At 46.0% G+C, this 24029-nt stretch overlaps 2 protein-coding genes across 5 annotated transcripts in view; one reads left to right on the top strand and one right to left on the bottom strand.

Annotated features, from left to right (window-relative positions):
• Window positions 1-3816: 3816 nt before the first annotated feature.
• Window positions 3817-17847, bottom strand: ubtd1b (ubiquitin domain containing 1b). Its single transcript, XM_042086842.1, has 4 exons — window positions 17726-17847; window positions 9133-9360; window positions 7043-7200; window positions 3817-4245 (listed from the first exon to the last, which is right to left on the bottom strand). Exons 1-4 carry the CDS (start codon window positions 17811-17813, stop codon window positions 3964-3966), a joined length of 756 nt encoding a protein of 251 aa, XP_041942776.1. The 5' UTR covers window positions 17814-17847; the 3' UTR covers window positions 3817-3963.
• Window positions 17848-17869: 22 nt separating this feature from the next.
• Window positions 17870-24029, top strand: part of mms19 (MMS19 homolog, cytosolic iron-sulfur assembly component) — a 51989-nt gene continuing 45829 nt past the window's right edge. For 2 of the 4 annotated variants that reach the window (XR_006030847.1, XM_042086732.1), the window contains exons 1-6: window positions 19307-19448; window positions 20013-20061; window positions 20302-20402; window positions 22141-22226; window positions 22486-22560; window positions 23686-23755. Coding sequence is in view for 3 of the 4 variants with exons in the window: in XM_042086732.1 (XP_041942666.1) it covers window positions 19322-19448; window positions 20013-20061; window positions 20302-20402; window positions 22141-22226; window positions 22486-22560; window positions 23686-23755 (508 nt within the window). In the remaining variant the exon portion in view is untranslated. Of the gene's footprint in view, window positions 18009-19306; window positions 19449-20012; window positions 20062-20301; window positions 20403-20450; window positions 20525-22140; window positions 22227-22485; window positions 22561-23685; window positions 23756-24029 lie in introns of those variants that run through there. The other 2 variants (XM_042086734.1, XM_042086733.1) reach the window with 2 other exon arrangements.

Below are 24029 nucleotides of genomic sequence, written 5' to 3'. Positions count from 1 at the left end.
ATATCAACAATCTTGACACAGGACCTATAATAACCAACCCAATAAGATGACACTACTGCACTGTATTTCATAACCCCCCATACAACCCACCTGTAGGCCAAACTGCCACATATCCACAACATGTGTTGGACTAGAGAATTGAGTCTGCTACATTTATTGAACTAAAGGATGCCTTGAATGCTTAAAATAGGCTAAGCTGTAAAAAAAGGGTCATCTTATTCTTGTTTAAACACAGGCCATACAAATAAATATGTAAGAAAAGCAGGGCGGGCATCATGGTTAGCGGTCGGGTTAGAAAATAGCATCAGGCAAGTTCAGGTTGTCTGTGAATGGACCTGTGCATCAGTGTTGGCTTTACACAATGTATTGTTATTATTAAAATAGGCTATCCTAGTCTTCGAAACATTTTCAGTAGTTTTCATAAAGTAGTTTTGGTTCTCAAGTGCCACCCCAATAAAAAGTCTGGACCCAGCTGGCCCCCCCTATAAAATACTCCTGGCTCCGCCCCGGGGCTGGTGGGAGAAGAAAGTAGAGAACCGACGACTGTCAGGACAAATGGCAACTTTGTCCACCAGGGGGCAGAATTTCCACAGCAACCTGGAGCAGAGAACTCAGCTGGCCAGGTCACATGACCCAATCAACCAATCATTAGGTGGAAGACAAACGCACACAAAATGGAAATATGGAACTTATATCTTAGTTTATTTTTATTGACAGCTTTAAAAACAAAGTTGAAAATCAAACCTGCTTATAAATGTTACACATCACTTGTAAAATTAGCTATATGCGTATAAATTTTATGACTTCTTAAGTTTGAAAATGAATTCATATACAGATCTCTATACATTTGAATTTGGGTTTGATTTTTCTTAACGGGCTTCAGGCGCCCAGAGCCCTCGCGCCACAAGAGAACAGGATTGTGGGATGTGGGATGTGTGTGAGGGGTGGGGGGGCACCCCCTCGATCACTTATGGCTTGTTGCATCGTGGTCACAGCAGAGAACAGCTCTCCGATCAACTCTCAAGCCACAAACACTCAGAAGAAGAATTTAACATTAAAAATCAGGATACAATCAACACTCAAGCCACAAACACTCTTTTAACATTTAACATTACAAATCAGGACACGAAAAAAATAATCAAAATGACCCACCACCTTTATCACAAAAACAGAAAATGTTACAGTCAACACACACACACACACACAATTACAGCTACAAACACACACACACACACACACACAGGTGCAGCTACAAACACGTTGATGTGAAATGATGGGTTCCATCCTGGTTCTGCAGAATAAAGTGCACAGGGACGGGACAGCTCGGAACCGGAGCGCAGTGCAGCGTTGGAGCCAGAGTCCGGTCCGGTCCAGTCCAGCCAACCTCGGCGCTCAGACAGCGAGCGAGCGGAGTCTCTCACACCTGCGTGGGTCAGTCTAGTCTCACACACCGGCGTGGGTCAGTCACACCGGCGTGGGTCAGTCTAGTCTCACACACCGGCGTGGGTCAGTCACACCGGCGTGGGTCAGTCTAGTCTCTCACACCTGCGTGGGTCAGTCTAGTCTCTCACACCTGCGTGGGTCAGTCACACCTGCGTGGGTCAGTCACACCTGCGTGGGTCAGTCTAGTCGCTCACACTTGCGTGGGTCAGTCACACCGGCGTGGGTCAGTCACACCTGCGTGGGTCAGTCTAGTCTCTCACACCTGCGTGGGTCAGTCTAGTCTCACACACTTGCGTGGGTCAGTCACACCTGCGTGGGTCAGTCTAGTCTCTCACACCTGCGTGGGTCAGTCTAGTCTCACACACTTGCGTGGGTCAGTCACACCTGCGTGGGTCAGTCTAGTCTCTCACACCTGCGTGGGTCAGTCTAGTCTCACACACTTGCGTGGGTCAGTCACACCTGCGTGGGTCAGTCTAGTCTCTCACACCTGTGTGGGTCAGTCTAGTCTCTCACACCTGCGTGGGTCAGTCTAGTCTGATCTAGAGCTTCCTGCCCACGAGACAACACTCAGAGGTGTGTGTGTGTGTGAGATTAGACGCATGTGTCTGTCTCACGATCCTCAGTCGTTCAATCTCTACTAACTGCAATGGAGACAACAGTAGTGTGCGTTTGTGTATTAAATGTCTCTCTGCAAATAATCCAGCTTTGTTAAGATCTTCACACAGCAGGGAGATGCTGATGCCACATAAGACCAGTTCAGGACCACTGACCACTGTGAAGGGATTTTATTACTGGACCAAAACAACTAGCGTGATTATCTTGTTTAATCTTATTTAGTTCAAAAGCACAAACACAAACATGGAAATCAATGGAAAGAGGAGTTCTTAGATCGTGATTCTTGATTGAACAGTCTTGAGATTAGAGCTCTATCTGGAGCATCATCTTACAGCCGCCTCTCGTCACGATCGCCATGGAGACCGCATCCTCTTGCTTCTTCTGACACACACACACACACACCGAATTGCACTTTGACAAGACTAGTTCCATTGCTACACATCAGAACCGTTGAAATGTGATGTTCTACAATACCCACCACCAAACACACACACACACACACACACACACACACACACACGGTCAGTACTGCCGTGGCCTTGGGCAAGGCCCTCTCTTAAGGCTTATGGTGCTCAACATGGACAAATGACCCTTCACATTCTCCCTCTCAGTGCGTTCAAATCAGCAGAAACACACCAACCACCAGCACGGTTCCCTACACCTGCTCTGTGTGTGTGTGTGTGCGTGTGTGTGTGTGTGAGGTGGAGCAGATAGTCGTCACAGGGTAAGGGAAGACTCAGATTTGATTTCTTCACCTGGTGTGTGTGTGTGTGTAGCTGAGAGTTGTGACTCACCTTTGATTTCCTCACATAATGAATTAGATGAATTAGGAGTTCACAGCAACAGTAGGATTGACAGCACGGGCCAGCAGCAGCACTGGAAAAGCTCTATATCTGGCTGTGGGTGTGGACCAGTAGCACTAGCAAGGCTCTGTGTTTGTGTGTGTGTTTATGTGCGTGTGTGCGTGTGTGTGTGTGTCTGTCTCCAGTCTAATCGGCAGCTTCATCTCTCTGTGTCAACGTCAGAACCCACCCCGGTTGGTTGGAGTTCCATTATTGTTCTCAAGGTTCTTTCTGAGGAGTCAAAGTTCTGAGAGAAAGCCAGAATCTGTTTTCCAGAGGAGTTCCTCTACAGGGTCCCTCTGCAGGGTTCTACGGGGGTCTCACTCCAGAGGTGACATCAAACTCCCAGGGGCATGCTGCGTGCTCACGTACCTACGTGCGGACGTGTGTGTGTGTGGTTTGTTGTTTTTAGGGGGCAGCTCTCTCACACTCACACACACACACACACTCACACACACACACACACACACACACACACACACACACACAGATTAGAGAACATATAGTGTAACAACATCTACAGTCACTCTAACACACACACACATTGTCATCTGGGCATCTCTAGGAAGGCACACAAGTACTCAAGAAGTACATTCCAACACTGAGACACACTCACACTCACATCTCCTGCTGCAAAGGATTCACACCTTTACAAGGCTGTCCACTATAACCCAGGTGCGTGCACACACACACACACACACACACACACAGTCCATCATCAGCCAAGGGAGGGGTGGGGCTCTTTTAGTGTGTGTGTGTGTGTGTGTGTGTGTGTGTGTGTGTGTGAGTGAGTGTGAGAGTGAGTGAGTGAGAGAGAGAGAGGTGTTGGGTGGGGGGTTGGGGGCGTTTAGGGCTTTACGAGTCTGTCTCTAATGGATGAGTCCACCAGGTAAAGAACTAGAGTCCGTCCACAAGGTAAAGAACTAGAGTCCGTCTTTAATGGCGCCATTTATGAGAAAAGAAGAAACCTGCGTCCTGCTGGAGCGTGTCCGAGCTCCTGGACCTAGTCATCCTCTCGGGGCGCTCCACAGCGCCACACGCTGGACGCAGGTCCCGGCGCAGCTCAGTTGTCGGGGGTGGAGGGGGCCGTGGGTGTGGGTGTGTGTGTGGGCGGGGCCGTGGGTGTGTCTGTGGGCGGCTGGTTGACGATGACCTGGATGACGAAGTCCTTCTGGATCTTGGTGTCCTGCAGCCGCGTTTTGTCGGTCAGCAGCTTCCCGCTGAAGAACCAGCGCTGGTGCGCCGCCTCGATGTCCTCCTGAGCCTGCAGCTGCTTCTTTAGCTGACCGATGGAGTCCGCCATGCTGGCGCTCAGCCGCACGTCTCGCCCCGTCGACAGACGCACCTGACGCGCACACAGACACACACACACACACAGGCAAGTTAGAACAGCATGAGCTTGAGTAAGTAAGTGTGTGTGTGGATGGAGTTAGAACAGCATGAGCTTGAGTGAGTGTGTGTGTGTGTGTGTGTGTGTGTGTGTGTGTGTGTGTGTGGAGTCCTTTTGGTCTGCACAGCTCTGCTTTTGGATCACTGGCAGAAGAGCGTCCAATGTTGAGGTTGTACAACGGCCCCGACGTGAAGCAGTTCTCGAAGTGAACAGACCACCGTGGAGTCCATTATCCCGCTTATTCTACTGTTGCCACCTGCTAATTTCCCGTTACAATTTAAGCGTTTTAATCGCTAAAACTTGTCTTGTTTGTAGAACTAATTTCTTCCGACACACATCAACTATTTTCTCAACTTGCTGGACAAACTGCCGTTACTAGTTCTAAATGGATGGTTGCTACGGCCAAAGGCCAGTCGTTAGTTCTATCTCTCCCGTTGTCAAGCGGGCGTATCCCAAGATTCTGATGAACTTTAGCTTTGAAACATCGCTATTTTACTTAGCCTGCTGTCATCCATCTAGCTAAAAGCCACCTCAGTCATATGCTACAATGTTGCCATGTTCTGAACGTCTGCATTTTACAGCTCGGATGCAACGTGACAGTTCATTTAAACTTCACAACGAGTTCGGCGAATTAATATACAAGTGTGATACGGCCAAAAAAAATGGATCTACTTCATAGGTGTGCAAATAACATACGGTTAATGGTCGTTCTAAATTACGTAGGACAATGGGAAATTTAACCAAGCAGTGGAATAAAGTAATGTAATGTTCTAATGTCGTAATGTTCTAATGTTGCAATGTTCTAATGTTCTAATGGTCTAATGTCGTAATGTTCTAATGTCATAATGTCTTAATGTTCTAAAGTTGCAATGTAGTAATGTCTTGTTAGCGAGTGAAACAGAAATGCCAGTGTCATGAATTACGACGATTTTTACATAATTTCTACAGACTAGACAATCCCAGTGCAAAAGACGTGGGTTTTAATAACGCCATGGCATCTCATCTCATGTGTGGGTCAAGAAGTAGCGTGGGTTGCCATGGCACCTCATCTCATGTGTGGGTCAAGAAGTAGCATGACACGGGGAGCATCCTGGCCAAGCAGCTAACGTGCTGTTAGCCGCTCACTCAATATCCCTCAGCCACAGTGTTAAACTGGGCCCTTTCCCCTCATATCAGCCACAGTGTTAAACTGGGCCCTTTCCCCTCAGCCACAGTGTTAAACTGGGCCCTTTCCCCACTGTGCTAGCCGCTCACTCAATATCCCTCAGCCACAGTGTCATACAGGCCATCTTAAAATCCAGCAATACAAAGCATGAACTCCTTGAGCGTCTGTCCTAGCTAGCTTTTACCTCATCACATTATAACTATTGTTAGCCACATAACATCTAGAAGCTGGCACATTAGCGACCATGGCTTAATGTCACTGTTTAACAAGCAAACTAGCATGCTATGCAGCCCAACAAGCAAACACAGCTAAACGTAATGACCATGAACTCTTTCCTTTATGGTCTACAAGTCATCCAGTTATCCAGAGATAAAGATAGCCTGGCCATATTCTACTACCACACAGATCTGACTAAATTCAGGTTCCTACTTCTCCTTGGGACAATCACTTTTAAGTCTTGGAAAACACTTTTCCATTTACATCGGGATTTTGCAAACATTCAGTGTCAGAGTCAATAAAATGAGCCCTGCATAAGTAACGAAATTGACAAGCATCTGTAAGTAAGCATGCTAAACTTGACATCCAAACAGTATTCTAACGTTAGCTTTGAGATACTGCTTGATTGCATAACTTAGTTTAATCTCCTCAATGTACTATGCAGCAGTTTTGAACAAATTTGTGCAGCATGGTCACGATGCTAAGCGCATTTAATAGCAATTTAACCAGCCATGTTCCATGCAATGCTTCTATGTAGCAACCACAATCGTTCAACAATCGTGAATGAATATTTTGTTAAATGCACATGCAGAGGAGTGGCAGCGGGCTCGTTATGAGAGAGCGGACGGGGCGAGGAGTGGCAGCGGGCTCGTTATGAGAGAGCGGACGGGACGAGGACTGGCAGCGGGCTCGTTATGAGGAAGGAAAGGCTGCGTGCGTAAAAAGTGCAGCTCAATGAAATGATTTTATCTCCACTTTAATTTAAATAGTACAACATAGAACATCATAGATCTCAGTGAAAAAATGACGTGTGTGAGACCAGACATACATTGAGTGCTGTGTGTGTGTGTGAGGCCAGACATACCTTGAGTGCTGTGTGTGTGTGTGTGTGTGTGTGTGAGGCCAGACATACCTTGAGTGCTGTGTGTGTGTGTGAGGCCAGACATACCTCGAGTGCTGTGTGTGTGTGTGTGTGTGTGTGCGAGGCCAGACATACCTTGAGTGCTGTGTGTGAGGCCAGACATACCTTGAGTGCTGTGTGTGTGTGTGAGGCCAGACATACCTTGAGTGCTGTGTGTGTGTGTGTGTGTGCCTTGAGTGCTGTGTGTGTGTGTGTGTGAGGCCAGACATACCTTGAGTGCTGTGTGTGTGTGTGTGTACCTTGAGTGCTGTGTGTGTGTGTGTGAGGCCAGACATACCTTGAGTGCTGTGTGTGTGTGTGTGAGGCCAGACATACCTTGAGTGCTGTGTGTGGGTGTGTGAGGCCATACATACCTTGAGTGCTGTGTGTGGGTGTGTGAGGCCATACATACCTTGAGTGCTGTGTGTGTGTGTGTGTGTGTGTGTGTGTGTGTGTGTGGCCAGACAGACCTTGAGGGAGAACTCCTTCCTGGGGGGGGCGGGGGCTTCGGGCGTGTCCGACGGCTCTTCCTCACTGCGCTCCGAGATCAGATTAAGGGGCGGGGCCAGGCAGTAGACGGGCAGCTGGTAGCGGTTGCCCAGCTCGTCATAACACTCATTCAGGGTGCCTGAGAGAGGGAACACACACACACACACACACACACACACACACACACACACACATATTAGGCTCTGCCTGAACCATCTCTGGAGATGTCCATACATTTATTTATTTTATCCAAACTACCCGATGGATTAAATGCAACAGTGTGTGTGTATGCATGCGTGCGTGTGTGTGTGTATGCGTGTGCGTGTGTGCACCATGCGGGAGCATAATTGGCTCCATCCACTAGGGCCTGGGTGAGCTCGTGGTCGTGTGCGTGTACCATGCGGGAGTGTGATGCTGGCTGTGTGTGTCTGTGTCTGTGTGTGTGTGTGTACCATGCGGGAGTATGATGCTGGCTGTGTGTGTCTGTGTGTGTGTGTGTATGCGTGGATGTGTGTGTGTGTGTGTGTGTGTGTGTATATACCATGCGGGAGCGTGATGCTAGCTCCGTCCACTATGGCCTGGGCGAGCTCGTGTGTGTGTGTGTGTGTGTGTGTGCCATGCGGGAGCGTGATGCTAGCTCCGTCCACTATGGCCTGGGCGAGCTCGTGTGTGTGTTAGGGGTGGGCGATATGGACAAAAAATAATATCGATATTTTTTATGATTTTGACGATAACGATAATTAGTCGATATCAGTTATTTCCTTCTATGTTTTGTTTTAGAGCAAATCACGTAGGCTAGCATTCCAAGTTACAGAATAGAAACTAATGCGTTAGCTTATGGCTAATGTATATGAGAAATCCCATAGAGATGCTAACGGTTAGCATAATCGGTAAACGTAGATATTTTGAGCAAACTTCAGTCCATTTTCAAAAGAGTTACATGAGAATAGTTATTTGTTTACAACTGACTACTAAAATACTCAAAGGCTAATGTTTTCTCTCCATATAATACCATGTAGGCTACTCTCGCTGCACAAAATAAACATTAGGCTGCGTGGGACAACGTTGTGACCATAGACAGTAAAAGATATGGACAGTCATCACGTAGACGTCAATCGAGGCGGGTGAAGCAAATTTCAACCGTTTCCTGTTGGTCGACGAGGCTTTCTGCGCAGGCTCAGGGGACATAAATGTAACGTAGGCACGTAGTCTGACTCGTGTAACTCTTGCGATAGCTGCACCGAGAAATTGGGTATGTAGCCACTTACTTCGTTACCACTATGTCTACATTACTGTTCTAAATGTCCTAGTTGTTCGTAGATAAATGTGATTTAATATAAACAGCACTCGCCACATTCATAGCCTAGGCTACTGTCAATCTATCAAAACTTCGCTGAAATGTTGTGCTCCGATGCTTTCGTTCTTATCCAGAGAATACGGTTATTTTGCTCCTGTGCGACGCTTTCACCCACTCTGGCTGTATGCTTATTACGTCACTTTAGCATTGATTTCGGAAAAAAAAGTTTATTACTCAGTCTGTAAGTCAGTTATGAGGTTATGACGTCAATCACACAATGTTGTATTACTCCGGAAATAGAAAAAGTTCATATAAAGGCTTAAAACGCTTCAGCTGTAACGTTATTTGATGTCAAAGTGGTGCCAAAATTGAATGGGCTTCAATGGGGATGGCTAGGTGAACTGGTCTACTATAGCCTCAGATCCGCCATAGTGTCTACGCTCTCCGAACGTTCGCCTGCCCCCTTGGGTTGTGACCCACTAGTGATCACGTGACACTTGCTCTGCTGCACTTCTCCCGCATAGCCTACCTCCTGGGAATGTATGAGTCTTCAGTGCGTGATTTTGAGTGTTTTTTCCCCATAAGTAATTTAAATACTCGATAATGTCAATTTGCACATCGTTAAAACAACAATCACGATATTATCGCAGACGATATATATCGCCCACCCCTAGTGTGTGTGTGCGCGCGTGTGTGTACCATGCGGGAGCGTGATGCTAGCTCCGTCCACTATGGCCTGGGCGAGCTCATGTGTGTGTGCGTGTGAGTGTGTACCATGCGGGAGCGTGATGCTAGCTCCGTCCACTATGGCCTGGGCCAGCTCGTGGTCGTTACACTCCAGGGCGACTGCGGCTGCCTTCAGCGCGTCCCAGATCTCCTTGCGGCCCTCAAAGGCCGGCGCCGTATCCCAGAATTCATCTCTCTTGCTGCGCAGCTGGCCCTCGGTCATCGGGTAGTCGCTCTTCCACTTGGGACGCTCCTTCTTCAGGGGCTCGTTACGGCCTGCAGGGAGCAGCACACACACATCACTCAGAGGAGAGGCCCTCACACACACACACATCACTCAGAGGAGAGGCTCACACACACACACACACACACATCACATCACTCAGAGGAGAGAGGAGAGGCTCCTTCTTCAGGGGCTCGTTACGGCCTGCAGGGAGCAGCACACACACATCACTCAGAGGAGAGGCTCTCACACACACACACACACATCACATCACTCAGAGGAGAGAGGAGAGGCTCTCACACACACACACACACACACACACACATCACAACAACTCAGAGGAGAGGCTCACACACACACAACAACTCAGAGGAGAGAGGAGAGGCTCTCACACACACACACACACATCACACACACATCACAACAACTCAGAGGAGAGAGGAGAGGCTCTCACACACACACACACACACACACACATCACAACAACTCAGAGGAGAGGCTCACACACACACACAACAACTCAGAGGAGAGAGGAGAGGCTCACACACACACACACACACACATCACAACTCAGAGGAGAGGCTCTCACACACACACACACACACACACACAACTCAGAGGAGAGGCTCTCACACACACACACACATCACTCAGAGGAGAGGCTCCCACACACACACACACACACATCACTCAGAGGAGAGGCTCACACACACACACACATCACTCAGAGGAGAGGCTCACACACACACACACACATCACTCAGAGGAGAGGCTCACACACACACACACAACAACTCAGAGGAGAGGCTCACACACACACACACACACACACACAACAACTCAGAGGAGAGGCTCACACACACACACACACACACAACAACACAGAGGAGAGGCTCTCACACACACACACACACACACACCAACTCAGAGGAGAGGCTCTCACACACACACACACACATCACTCAGAGGAGAGGCTCCCACACACACACACACACACATCACTCAGAGGAGAGGCTCACACACACACACACATCACTCAGAGGAGAGGCTCACACACACACACAACAACTCAGAGGAGAGGCTCACACACACACACACACACACACACACCAACTCAGAGGAGAGGCTCACACACACACACACACAACAACTCAGAGGAGAGGCTCTCACACACACACACACATCACTCAGAGGAGAGGCTCCCACACACACACACACACACACACACACACATCACTCAGAGGAGAGGCTCACACACACACACACATCACTCAGAGGAGAGGCTCACACACACACACAACAACTCAGAGGAGAGGCTCACACACACACACACACACACACACACACACCAACTCAGAGGAGAGGCTCACACACACAACAACTCAGAGGAGAGGCTCACACACACACACACACACACACACCAACTCAGAGGAGAGGCTCTCACACACACACACATCACTCAGAGGAGAGGCTCTCACACACACACACACACACACACACACACATTACTCAGAGGAGAGGCTCGCTCACACACACACACACACACACACACACAACAACTCGGAGGAGAGGCTCTCACACACACACACACACAACAACTCAGAGGAGAGGCTCTCACACACACACACACATCACTCAGAGGAGAGGCTCACACACACACACTCACACACACACGCACACACACACACACAACAACTCAGAGGAGAGGCTCTCACACACACACACACACTCACAACAAACTCAGAGGAGAGGCTCACACACACACACACCACTCAGAGGAGAGGCTCTCACACACACACACACACACCACTCAGAGGAGAGGCTCTCACACACACACACACACACACACACACACACACACACACATCACTCAGAGGAGAGGCTCTCACACACACACACACATCACTCAGAGGAGAGGCTCTCACACACACACACAACAACTCAGAGGAGAGTCTCACACACACAAACAACAGTCAGAGGAGAGTCTCACACACACACGCGCACACAACACCACTCTACACATGCCAAACTGGGGCCAGTTCAACATCTACACATGCAGAACTGGGGCCAGTTCTTAACATTTTGAAACTAAAACATAGAAACATTTTGAAACAGCTTTGCTACAGTTTGCTCTGAAACAGAATTCCACAGATAAAACAGAATTCCACAGATAAAACAGAATTCCACTGATAAAACAGAATTCCACAGATAAAACAGAATTCCATGGATAAAATAACGGGTGGGTGTTATAGTGTCAGTGGCGTCATCCTATCAGCACTGACTTGTTTAAAAATCCCACCATATTAACAGGGCAGTGAACGCAGCATATCTACCTCAGGACATTTAACCTGCCGTATAGTGAACGCAGCATATCTACCTCAGGACATTTAACCTGCCGTATAGTGAACACAGCATATCTACCTCAGGATATTAACCTGCCGTATAGTGAACACAGCATATCTACCTCAGGACATACAGATGAAAGATAAGAATCAAAGGCCAACACGAAACCTATATTTACATAGATTACATCAGGCTCGAAATAAATGTAGGAGAGCAAACAATGGCCTTCTCAGAGCGCATGCAAACAACAAAGTACCGCTGCATAGAATCCTACAGTATGCTTTGCTTTGCAGAGTAAGCCGTTAGCCAGAGTTTACGTTAGCTGGCTACTGCCTGAAATTGGCCGGTTTCACGTGTAGTTGTCCAGCAGAAAGAAATATAAATTGACAGAATGTCCGATGGAAAATATGCTACATTAAATAATTAATTTGTATGTCAAGTTTGGGAAATAGGGCACTCACCAGCCCAGCACCAAACTCTGACTATGGTAAACAACATCGGATTTTTAAGCCAGTAAATGCTCCCGTTAAGAACCAAACCCGATTTTGTTCAAATCTACACACCTATGGCTACTGAAAAATGTTTGTTGAATTTTCGAAAGAAAGGGGCGGAAATTGGTGCTTTTACGATATGAAGTAGATCCATTTTTTTTGCCTGTATCACACTTGTATATTAATTCGCCGAACTCGTGATGTTTAAATGAATGGTCACGTTGCATCCAAGCTGTAAAATGCAGACGTTCAGAACATAGCAACATTTAGCATAAGAAGTAGGTGGATTTTAGCTAGTTGAATGGCAGTAGGCTAAGTAAAATAGCAATGTTTCAAAGATAAGGTTTATCAGAATCCTGGGATATACCCACTTGACAACGGGAGAGATAGAACTTTGGCCGTAGCAACCATCCATTTAGAACTAGTAACGGCAGTTTGTCCTGCAAGTTGATAAATTAGTTGATATGTGTTGGCAAAAAGTAGTTCTACAACCAAGACAGTTTTAGCGATTAAAACGTTTAAATTGTAACAGGAAATGAACACAACACAAGTGGCAACAGTGGAATAAGCGGGATAATGGACTCCACGGTGGTCGCTAAGCAGAAATGAATGAGCCGCTGCGCGTCAGGGCCGTTTTACAACCTCAACAGCACATTCATTTCTGTTAACAGACCACCGTGTCATCCATTATCCTTACATTCTCCACTACTGCGCTTGTGTAGCATTATGCAGGCTAGAGTCTGCTCACAATATGTGCAGCAATTATTTTGCGCGACTTAGAATGAAAGTAGTCTTCTCCGCTATTTGTGCCAAGCTAACCCTAAAAAAAACTGCTGCTGCTGACTACGCTTAATAAAGGTTAGTGTTGAATCAAACACTGCTGCTGCTGATTACACTTAAAGGTGCTCTAAGCGATGCTGGGTAACGTCACTTCTGTTGACTTTCAAACTAAATAGAGAGCTAGCTCGCTACTTCCTCCCCCTCCCTCCCGTGCTGCTCCCAGTTGTTATGTTTTTATGGGCTAGGTTTGCCCAGGTTGTTTTTGTTGTCCAGGTTGTTTTTGAGATCGCATTTTTTTACAGTGTATTCAGGACACAGATAGCTAGCGGTTGGTTAGGTGATGTTTGCAGTAAGTGACATAAAATGTTTTAGCCTAAAAAACGCATGGCACCGCTTAGAGCACCTTTAATAAGCGTTAGCGTTGAATCAAACAAACGGCTGACTACACTTAATAAACGATAGATGTGTGTATTCTGACAGCTGTAACGCTGGGAGTGTGTAAGTGTGTGTGTGTTCTGACAGGCAGCTTTAACGCTGGGAGAGTGTGTGTGCGTGTGTGTGTTCTGTCTTACCGTAACGTAACGTACGTGTGTGTTTGTGTGTGTGTACAGCTGTAACTAACACAAAGTGTGAGCTGACACTAACAGTCAGCAGTGATAGGACACCACCCACCAGCCACAGCAGGGTCAGGTTCCCACACACACACACCTCAGCAGATCACAAATTGAGCTCCCTACACACGTGCCAACTATTTAAGGTCACCTTCCATCCAAACAAATTATTTATAGCTGACCTGCAGGCTCAGGTGTGGCAATCAAGAACACAGGAGAGGAGGAGAGAGGAGAGTAGAGGAGGAGAGCAGAGGGATGGAGAGGAGAAGAGGAGAGAGGAGGAGAGAAGGGGAGGAGGAGAGGGGAGGGATGGAGAGGAGAAGAGGAGAGAGGAGGAGAGGAGAGGAGAGAGGAAGAGGAGAGATAAAGAGAGAGGAGGAGAGAGAAGGGAAAGAGGAGAGGGCATGGTTATGTAGATATTCCAGCATGCACTTAACTTCAGGTCTGCGTGGCTGAAATAATGTACTATGGACACACACACACACACACTCGTTCAAGGCAGAGGTCTAATCACTGCAGAAATAAAGAGAAGCCGGCAAACAATCACACACACGTGACACCTTGCGGAAGGAGAGTTTACACACACACACACACACACACACACACACACACACACGACACCTTGGGGATGGGTTGCATTAGGCACTGTCTACATGCCCTACATGTGTACGCACACACACACACACACACACACACACATACACACACTCTCTCGCTCTCTCGTCAGTGCCCTCCAGGGATGAGGATGGCAGTGATGATACCATCTGATGCCGTCTCCCTCTGGCACGCCACGCCCAGGAGATAATGTGCTGCCAGCTATGCTATGCTATCTACACGCCCAGGAGATAATGTGCTGCCAGCTATGCTATGCTATCTACTACACCATACTAGTGTTGCACGGTGCACCGATACTACAAAAGTATCGCAATACTCTGAAATTAAAAATGTCACGATGCCTAATTTTATTAGTATCGATACTTTTGAGAATGACCATGTTCTTTTGAAGTAACATGTGTGTGCATAAGGCATGCTTCTAGCGCCTCCTCCCCTAACCTGTGGCTGTGCGTCTTTTCTCCTCACACACACGTAAGTGCAGCTGTCGTGCTATAAACAGCGAGAGATGGCTGCTAGTTCAAGTGATGCTATGGTAACACATAATAATAGGCTAATATCAAGTTGATTTGCTCACTTGCATCTCTCAAGTTTGTGTTGCTAACCTACCTAGGCCAGTGTTTCCCCTAGAATTTTTTCCAGCAGCGGTGCTGTTGATCGTAGGAAGCCCCCCCCCCCCCCCCCCCCCCCCAAAAAAAGAGAAACATTTGAAAAAATGACTCCTTAAATTGTGACTTCTGGTGGATTTTGTGGAAGAAATGGACAGATTGAGTTACAAATTATGACAACCATCAACACAAGCATTTACAAAGCATGATTATTGCAGTACTTGAACAGGATTATTCATGTTTTTCTTTCACCTTTTTCATTTACATTATTAGTATTAGCCACTGTACAAACTATTACTATTTAGAATATACAGTGCTGTGCATAAGTTAAGACATTTATATATAATGTATTTATTTACGATACATGATGCATTAAAAATAATTGATGTCCTATTTTTTTTTCAATTAAGGCATTGAGACAAAAGGCAAAATATGTTTTTATTCCTCCCTTTAGTCAATTTCAGCATGGGTGTCTTAACTTTTGCACAGCACTGTATAAACTATATAGACTTCTCTTTCATGCCATTACACTGTATTGGTGCTGTGCAAGTCGAATTGAGTGCCTGTCACTTTAATGCCGTGACGGTAAAATCATTAATGAACATTGCAAGACACTTATCTTTTCCATGATCCCAGAAAGACTTTCTTCGACTTAAACATTGAACATTTATTTTATCTAATGAAATACAAAACATAATTAATTGCATCCACATATCTTTATGCGCTGTGCAACTTTTATTTACTAGACTAGTGAGACAAGGCCAATTACTATCACTATCTCTTAAAGTGACAGGCACTCAATTACACCTACACATCACCAATGTGCACTCAATTAGACCTAGAACACCAATTAAAGATATGCCTAAGTGTAATTGTTTAAAAATAGTTTTAGAATAGTTTTCAAATTGCTAAATATATTTACTAGTAATTACGCAGAATATATGAAATATGACATAAGCCATCATTTTCCATGTGTGTTTGTGTGGAGAGAGTCAAGCAGAATCTGGGAAGGCCACTGGTGTGAATGATCACACTACAGTTTATTCAATATATTACTGATGATGATGTCAAGGTGGTGGGGCCCCCAAATCAAATAATTTTTTAAAAAAGTATCGAAGAAGTGTCAAAATCGCAATTCTTGACTTGGTATCGGTATCAAAACATTAATTTTGGTATCGTGACAACACTACACCATACCAAACAAGCCCACCTCCTCTCCACCCAAACACACTGGTTTCCTCCTCTCCACCCAACACACACACACACACACACACCAATAACCAGCACTCAAGACCACAGCACCTGACAACACAACACACAGACATACACTCTAAACACACATACACAAACAAAATATTGTAAGCCAGGTTTCACAACACAACAACACACTGCAGCTCTGGACCGTGCCCCATAATCTACAGACACTGCGCACTGGAACGTGCCCCATAATCTACAGACTCTGCACACTGAAATGTGCCCCATAATCTACAGACACTGCGCACTGGAACATGCCCCATAATCTACAGACACTGCGCACTGGAACATGCCCCATAATCAGACACTGGATCATGCCCATAATCTACAGACTCTGCACACTGGAACGTGCCCCATAATCTACAGACACTGCGCACTGGAACATGCCCTATAATCTACAGACACTGCGCACTGGAACATGCCCCATAATCAGACCCTGCACACTGGATCATGCCCATAATCTACAGACTCTGCACACTGAAATGTGCCCCATAATCTACAGACACTGCGCACTGGAACGTGCCCCATAATCTACAGACACTGCACACTGGAACGTGCCCCATAATCAGACTCTGCACACTGGATCATGCCCATAATCTACAGACTCTGCACACTGGAACGTGCCCCATAATCTACAGACTCTGCACACTGGAACGTGCCCCATAATCAGACTCTGCACACTGGAACGTGCCCCATAATCAGACTCTGCACACTGGAACGTGCCCCATAATCAGACTCTGCCTTCCCTTCCCTGCTGATAAAAGCCTGGTGTGCAGCACAGAGCAGAGCGCAGTCAGACAGGTCGCCCAGGTGTCTGGACATGAGATTTGGTGGGTATGACAGCATAGGTAATCCTAATATCAACAAGTAATATGATAACTAAGGTAAGATACTACAGATTTGCATTTCAAAGGGCACTTTTCTCTTATAAATTAAGCATTAAATGCAATGTGACATATCTCTTCATTGCCAGTAAATGTCTGGCCCCTAACATTAGATTTTTAGGCTATAAAATGTTTGTTTAAAACGTGAATAACAGTATAGCTTCAGTTGGTCCAGATGAACCTAATGTGGACGCATGACTTACACAATGTTTCGGGGATGTGTCAAAACCTTAAGGTAAAGCTTCAGGTATACCTCACGAATGACGCAGTGGAACCCGGGCCCTGCCCACGCCGCTTGTAAACACAGCTGGACGCCAGGCCAGGTTTTTTTTTTTTTTTTTTTTTTTTTAAACCTTCCCTGCAGACTCAAGGCCGACTGAGCCAGCTACATTCTGTCCTCCGATAGGCTGTCCCTAAACCTTACACAAGGCGTCCGATATGTAACGTTAGTGTAATGCTCTGACGTATGACGCACCTGATTAGGTTTCCCTTCTTCTAGATGAGGCTGACCGACGTGCCTGAGGAACAATAAAAGATATGGCAGTCTGGTCGCCTGATTTACACTGATAAGAGACCCGAGTGTGACTGTGGTAATGGCCTAAAACGCGGCGCCACCACGGACTTTTCCACTGTAAATACGTAGGCCGAGGGCTGCCACGATACACTATGGAAAGCACAGGCTTGTCGCTACGGTGGAAAAGCGTCATCGGATGGGCCGACCTTGAGTGGATCGGGCGAGTGAGGTGTGAGGATGCATGAGCATGACAGACAGCTGATCTGAAACAGCTGGCTGAATGTTTACAGTGAGACAGGTGGACGTTTCCGGGGGTCTTACCTCCACGCTTCCGTCCGGTCCTCCCACCGGCGCGAGACGACCCCTGTCCGCGTGAATCCCCACGCTCTCTTCCCACGCATCCTCCCATGGTGGTCAGTTAGATCCGAACCACGGCATCACTGACTACCGGTATACAAATAAACTTAGCGCCAGCCTGGCACACAAAACGTGACAGCAGTTGCAGATATGGCTCAAACTTCAATGAGGAAGTTCAAAAGGCTGATCAGCATCAGGATGTCTTCGCTATGGGGTTTTTTAAGCTAGCTAGTGCTAGCTTGGGAAGGTAACGTTAGCAAACCGTTTGAAGAAACTTTTCCCCCAAAAAGTAAAATGTCTTTGTTTTTATATGGCACAGACTCTGTTGCTAAATAACGGTTCTTCAATTAACATTATGTAGTTTGACAAGGCAGCCCCATCTTTAGAAAAAATACTTTTTACTTAATGATTGGCTAGCTAGGAATCTATCCAAAAGGGAACTTCTGGCTGTTCCGCTTAGATAGTGGTCCGACTATTATTATTTGATATCTCAAACATTCCAAGCAAAATGTCAACTCTCGTGCACTGAGGTGGTGCTCGCCATGTGGCTAATTAAAGACAAAGATTCACCGAAATCAGCGCAGACTGCCCGAGGCCTAACAATTTCATCTTGAGCAACTTTTCTCGTCTGGTAGCTTACTAGCTGCAACGTTATCGCTACTAGAAGATATGTTCCTCATTTGATTAACATTACATGCGTTCGCAAGTCAACATCAGCTGAGACTAAACGGTTTCCAAATGTGTAAAGTTAAATCTGTACTTTAATTAGCTGGGTCTGGTGACTAATATGACGATAAATAACAGAGAGCAGTGAGAGCGAGGTTAATTACCAACTCGTCAAAAACTACGATAACGTTGCAGTTAGCAGCTTAGCTAATAATACAAGTAAGCTGGCAGATTAGCTTGGTAGCTAACATACACGTTCCTTGCTAGCTAGCAATCAAACCACCATAACAAACTTTCGACAGCGAGTCTTTGCAGGTGACAAGTCCATTTCTTCTTTTAAAAGCCTCTACACTTGATTTAGGGTGTAGTGGATTCGTTGGTCATCCGTTAATCTGGTCCACACGAGTTTCAAAACTTCAAAGCGTTCATAGTTCCTGCGACTAGGGTAACATTCCTTTCCCTTCCTGATGTTGGAACAGTCAGCCAGCCAGAAACACGTACTACGCTTGCGCAAGTCCATGTGCAAGTTCTTGCATTGCGTCGCACAAGACAGCCAATAAAATGATTCCTGAAACATGCTTCTCTGTCTAAAAAATATTTATACCAGATGGGCAGAAATACTGTTTTGTGCGTAAATCAGAAATCAAATTGTCATGGTGATACACTCCTCTTGATCTCAAAGTAATTATAACTGTGATAATAATTAAGATCGATTCCAGCAACCGTATCAAATAATACAATTCGTTTCACATGCCTGCACAGATAAAATTATTCATTTGTCAACAATGTTGAGTATAATACGAGTTTGTAGTTAACAAATTTGAATATGAACTTGACATTTCATTGTCATGCAACAATAAACACTTAACCAGATGTAGTCCTAACTTTCTGCGCATGCTCACATGGGTAAAAGTGAATGCACTGTCGATCAGAATGGCTGCGGACAGTACTCTGCTCCTCGGCTTAGTGGAGGAATTTGTCTCGGGCCAACAGGACACGAAAGCCACAGAGACCGCGAAAGGTGATGTGAAGCCCTCATCTAGCGTGCTCTTTGTTTGCGTTGGCATAGACCGAGTGGCAGAGAAGCTCCGTGCTGAAATGCACATGTGATGTCCCCGCCGCTTTGCATTAGGCTAGCTAGCAGGTTAGCTCAGAAGCTAGACACTCACCACATCCTGTGTACAGAAACGAACAGAGCTTAGGAAAGCGCTCAGTACAGGCAGTCAGACTCGCATCTTACATGTGCTCATGTGAAGTAGTAGGTATTTATTAAATATCAGGTTGGACGGGTCATGTTGTAGCCAGCTCATAGTTGGCTTGGTAGGCAGGGATACAGGCTTTTGTCAGAAAGCCTTGTTGTGCTGATCACTTTGTGCTAAACGCGATAAGTGGCTAGCACGCTGTCAGTGAACTCTGATCATTTGAAGTCGTAATACGTACTCGTCCCCTGACCCCACCGCTACAGGTGTCCGGGCATATTTCCCGAGCTGGCCTCGCGCTGGCCTTGGCTCGGAACCCCCGCCTAACCTTTGTTACTTCACTTCCATTCCACACGTAGACGGTTTTCTGCCTCTTTCTCTTCTAGGCGTCAAGACTGGACAGTTCACTGTTCTGCAGCTGATCGAAGCATTGGGGTAACCTAAAGAATTACTTTTTTTCACTCCACATTTGAGAAGTTTATTGTGTGTGCAACACCTTATGCGGACAGCATCCACACTGTCAATGTCTTGAAACTGCAGAAAGTAATGTTGATTCGTTGCTGGTTTATTTGTTTAAGTGTTCCCCTAATGAGGTGTGTGTGTGTGTGTGTGTGTGTGTGTGTGTGTGTGTGTGTGTGCGCGTGTGTGTATGTGTGTACACATGCGCTTGTGCAGTTTGAGTCTCACCAGCTCTCAGCACGAGACTCGGGCCCGAGGCGTCAAGCTCCTCTCACAGGTCCTACAAGAGTGTTACAGCTGTCTGAACGAGAGAGAGGGTGAGAGATATACAGACACACACACACACACACACACACACACACACACACACACACACACACACACAAGCTCCTCTCACAGGTCCTGCAAGAGTGTTACAGCTGTCTGAACGAGAGAGAGGGTGAGATATGAGACACACACACACACACACACACACACACACATACACAAGCTCCTCTCACAGTGTTTCAGTTGCCTGAAGTGTTTCAGCTGCCTGAACGAGAGAGAGGGTAAGACACACACACATAATCATGTAGTCTATGTAATATGCAGAACTATGCTTAAAAAGCATCACCATCTCGGTATACCCACTTAAAATGGGCAAGGATACATATTAACATTTGGGTTTAGGCAAGTATACCCACTACAGCTAACTAGACTACACCACTATACACACACACACACACACACACACACACACACACACACACATGCATACACTTAAACTCGAGCTCCTGAATGAGAGCGAGGGTGAGAAACACACACACACACTGCTGACTGTTGTATTGCAGATAGATGACAGAGATGATGATCTGTATAGCAGGTTAATGTAAATGGTTAATATGACTAATCTATATAAGAGCAGGTTAATGTAAATATGATGGTTAATATGACTAATCTATATATGAGCAGGTTAATGTAAATATGATGGTTAATATGACTAATCTATATATGCGCAGGTTAATGTAAATATGATGGTTAATATGACTAATCTATATATGAGCAGGTTAATGTAAATATTATGGTTAATATGACTAATCTATATATGAGCAGGTTAATGTAAATATGATGGTTAATATGACTAATCTATATATGAGCAGGTTAATGTAAATATGATGGTTAATATGACTAATCTATATATGCGCAGGTTAATGTAAATATAATGGTTAATATGACTAATCTGTATAAGAGCAGGTTAATGTAAATATGATGGTTAATATGACTAATCTATATATGAGCAGGTTAATGTAAATATGATGGTTAATATGTTAATGTAAATATGATGGTTAATATGACTAATCTGTATATGCGCAGGTTAATGTAAATATGATGGTTAATATGACGAATCTATATATGCGCAGGTTAATGTAAATATGATGGTTAATGATGATGGTGTGGCTAGTGATGTTGTTGATGTGGTGTTCTTGTGCGTTCCTACAGTGGAGGTGCAGTGGGGTATACTACAAAGCATGTTAGACATATCTAGGCTACTGTATGTAGACATATTGAGGCTTGACAAAGCCTTGACTCAGGGGTATCCGTTAAGTGATACTACGATAGCAGTTATGTGATGTATTGCACGCACAGCACTATTAAAGCGCATTCGAGATCCAAAATGTTAGTAGAGGCGGAGCTCCACCTGTAAGATATATGACAGAGTCCTACACGTGAGATGTTTTTGACAATTGATTGGTCAGTGGGCGGTAGATTACACGATTTGCACTATAACTTAGCACATAACCTCCTCCCGACCAGGTTTGGTTGACAGCATAAGATACCATGGTGATATAGCGACACTAAAACAGATCCACTTTCGTGTCACAGCATAGCCTGGCTTTGAGCGCAACATACTGTACCTCGCTAACCCACTAATCGAGATTCGTAGTACACCCCACATGTGGTGTGTTGGTGGTGTTGTTGTTGTTGTTGTTGATGTGTGCGTTCCTACAGTGGAGGTGGTGGTGGCTGGTGTTGATGTTTTTGTTGATGTTGTTGTTGATGTGTGCATTCCTACAGTGGAGGTGCTGGTGGCGTTCTATGAGAACCGACTGAAGGATCACTATGTCATCATCCCCCACGTCCTACAGGGACTTAAGGCCCTGGTAAGATCTCTCACCTCACTGTGTGTGTGGTGTGTGTAGGTGGGTGGTGTGTGTATGCGCGTGCGTGTCTGTGCGTGCGTTTGTCTGTGTGATGAGAATCAGTTGACCCTCCTCCACAGACGAGGTCTGTGTGTGTGTGTGTGTGTGTGTGTGTGTGTGTGTGTGTGTGTGTGTGATGATCTGTTGACCCTCCTCGTCAGACGAGGTCTTTGTGTGTGTGTGTGTGATTACTCTCGTGTGACTCTGCTCTGCTCCACAGACGAAGACTTCAGCTTTGCCCCCAGGGTCAGCAGTGTCCATGCTGAAGTCTGTATTCCAGGACACTCATGTGCAGGTGAGTGTGTGTGAGTGTGTGTGTTGTGTGTTGCAAGGGTGAGTGTGTGTGAGATTTGTGTTGTGAGATGCACAGGTGAGTGTGTGTGAGATTTGTGTTGTGAGATGCACAGGTGAGCGTTTGTGAGATTTGTGTTGTGAGATGCACAGGTGAGCGTGTGTGTGTGAGATTTGTGTTGTTAGATGGACAGGTGAGTGTGTGTGAGATTTGTGTTGTTAGATGCACAGGTGAGTGTGTGTGTGTGTGAGATTTGTGTTGTTAGATGCACAGGTGAGTGTGTGTGTGTGAGATTTGTGTTGTTAGATGTACAGGTGAGTGTGTGAGATTTGTGTTGTGAGATGCACAGGTGAGTGTGTGTGAGTGTGTGTGTTGTTAGATGCACAGGTGAGCGTGTGTGAGATTTGTGTTGTTAGATGCACAGGTGAGCATGTGTGCGATTTGTGTTGTGAGATGCACAAGTGAGTGTGTGTGAGATTTGTGTTGTTAGAGGCACAGGTGAGTGTGTGTGTGAGTGTGTGTGAGATTTGTGTTGTTAGATGCACAGGTGAGCGTGTGTGAGATTTGTGTTGTTAGATGCACGTGTGAGTGTGTGTGAGATTTGTGTTGTTAGATGCACAGGTGAGCGTGTGTGAGATTTGTGTTGTTAGATGCACAGGTGAGTGTGTGTTGTGAGATGTGCAGGTGCAGGTGAGTCGCATCGTGCCACTGCTTATAGTCAGAAGGCAGTGATGGTTCTCAGAGGATTATAGAGCTCCTGGTTAATCCCTGCTGTGTGTGTGTGCGCTTGCGTGTGTGTGTACGTACATATGTGTGTGTGCATGTACATATGTGGGCTTGTACGTACATTTGTGTATGTTTGTGTGTGTGTATGTACATATGTGTCTGTGTTTGTTTGTGTGTACGTACATGTGTGTTTGTGTGTGCGTACGTGTGTGTGTGTGTATGTTTGTGTTTACGTACGTGTGTTTGTGTGTACGTACATGTGTGTATGTTTGTGTGTGCATACGTTTTTGTGTGTGTGTGTTTGTACATGTTTGTGTGTACGTACATATGTGTGTCTTTTTGTGTGTGTGTGTGTGTGTGTGTGTGTGTGTGTGTGTGTGTGTGTGTGTGTATCTCTTTCAGTCTCTGATGATTCAGGAGCGATCGTGTGTGTACAACATCCTAATCAATCTAATGGAGTCTCGACAGCAGGGTAAGAGCCTCTGACTGGCGCAGCGCGCACACACACACGCACACACACACACACACACACACACGCAGATTTATTAAGGGCCCCCCACTAATTGGAAGGGGGTTTGGGGGTCCTCCCTCTGAAATGTTTTAATTTGTTTGATGTGATTTCCTGTATTCTGGTGCATTTTGGCCATCCTGATGTGTTGATATTGAGGCAATGATTCCAGATTCCTGACCCCTTGGGCCCCAGTAGGCCCATGCAGTAATCCATCCCTACACACACACACACACAC

Source organism: Alosa sapidissima, chromosome 3 (genome assembly GCF_018492685.1).
Source record: "Alosa sapidissima isolate fAloSap1 chromosome 3, fAloSap1.pri, whole genome shotgun sequence".
Taxonomy (NCBI): Eukaryota; Metazoa; Chordata; class Actinopteri; order Clupeiformes; family Clupeidae; genus Alosa; species Alosa sapidissima.
This window is presented reverse-complemented; position numbering and strand designations above follow the sequence as displayed.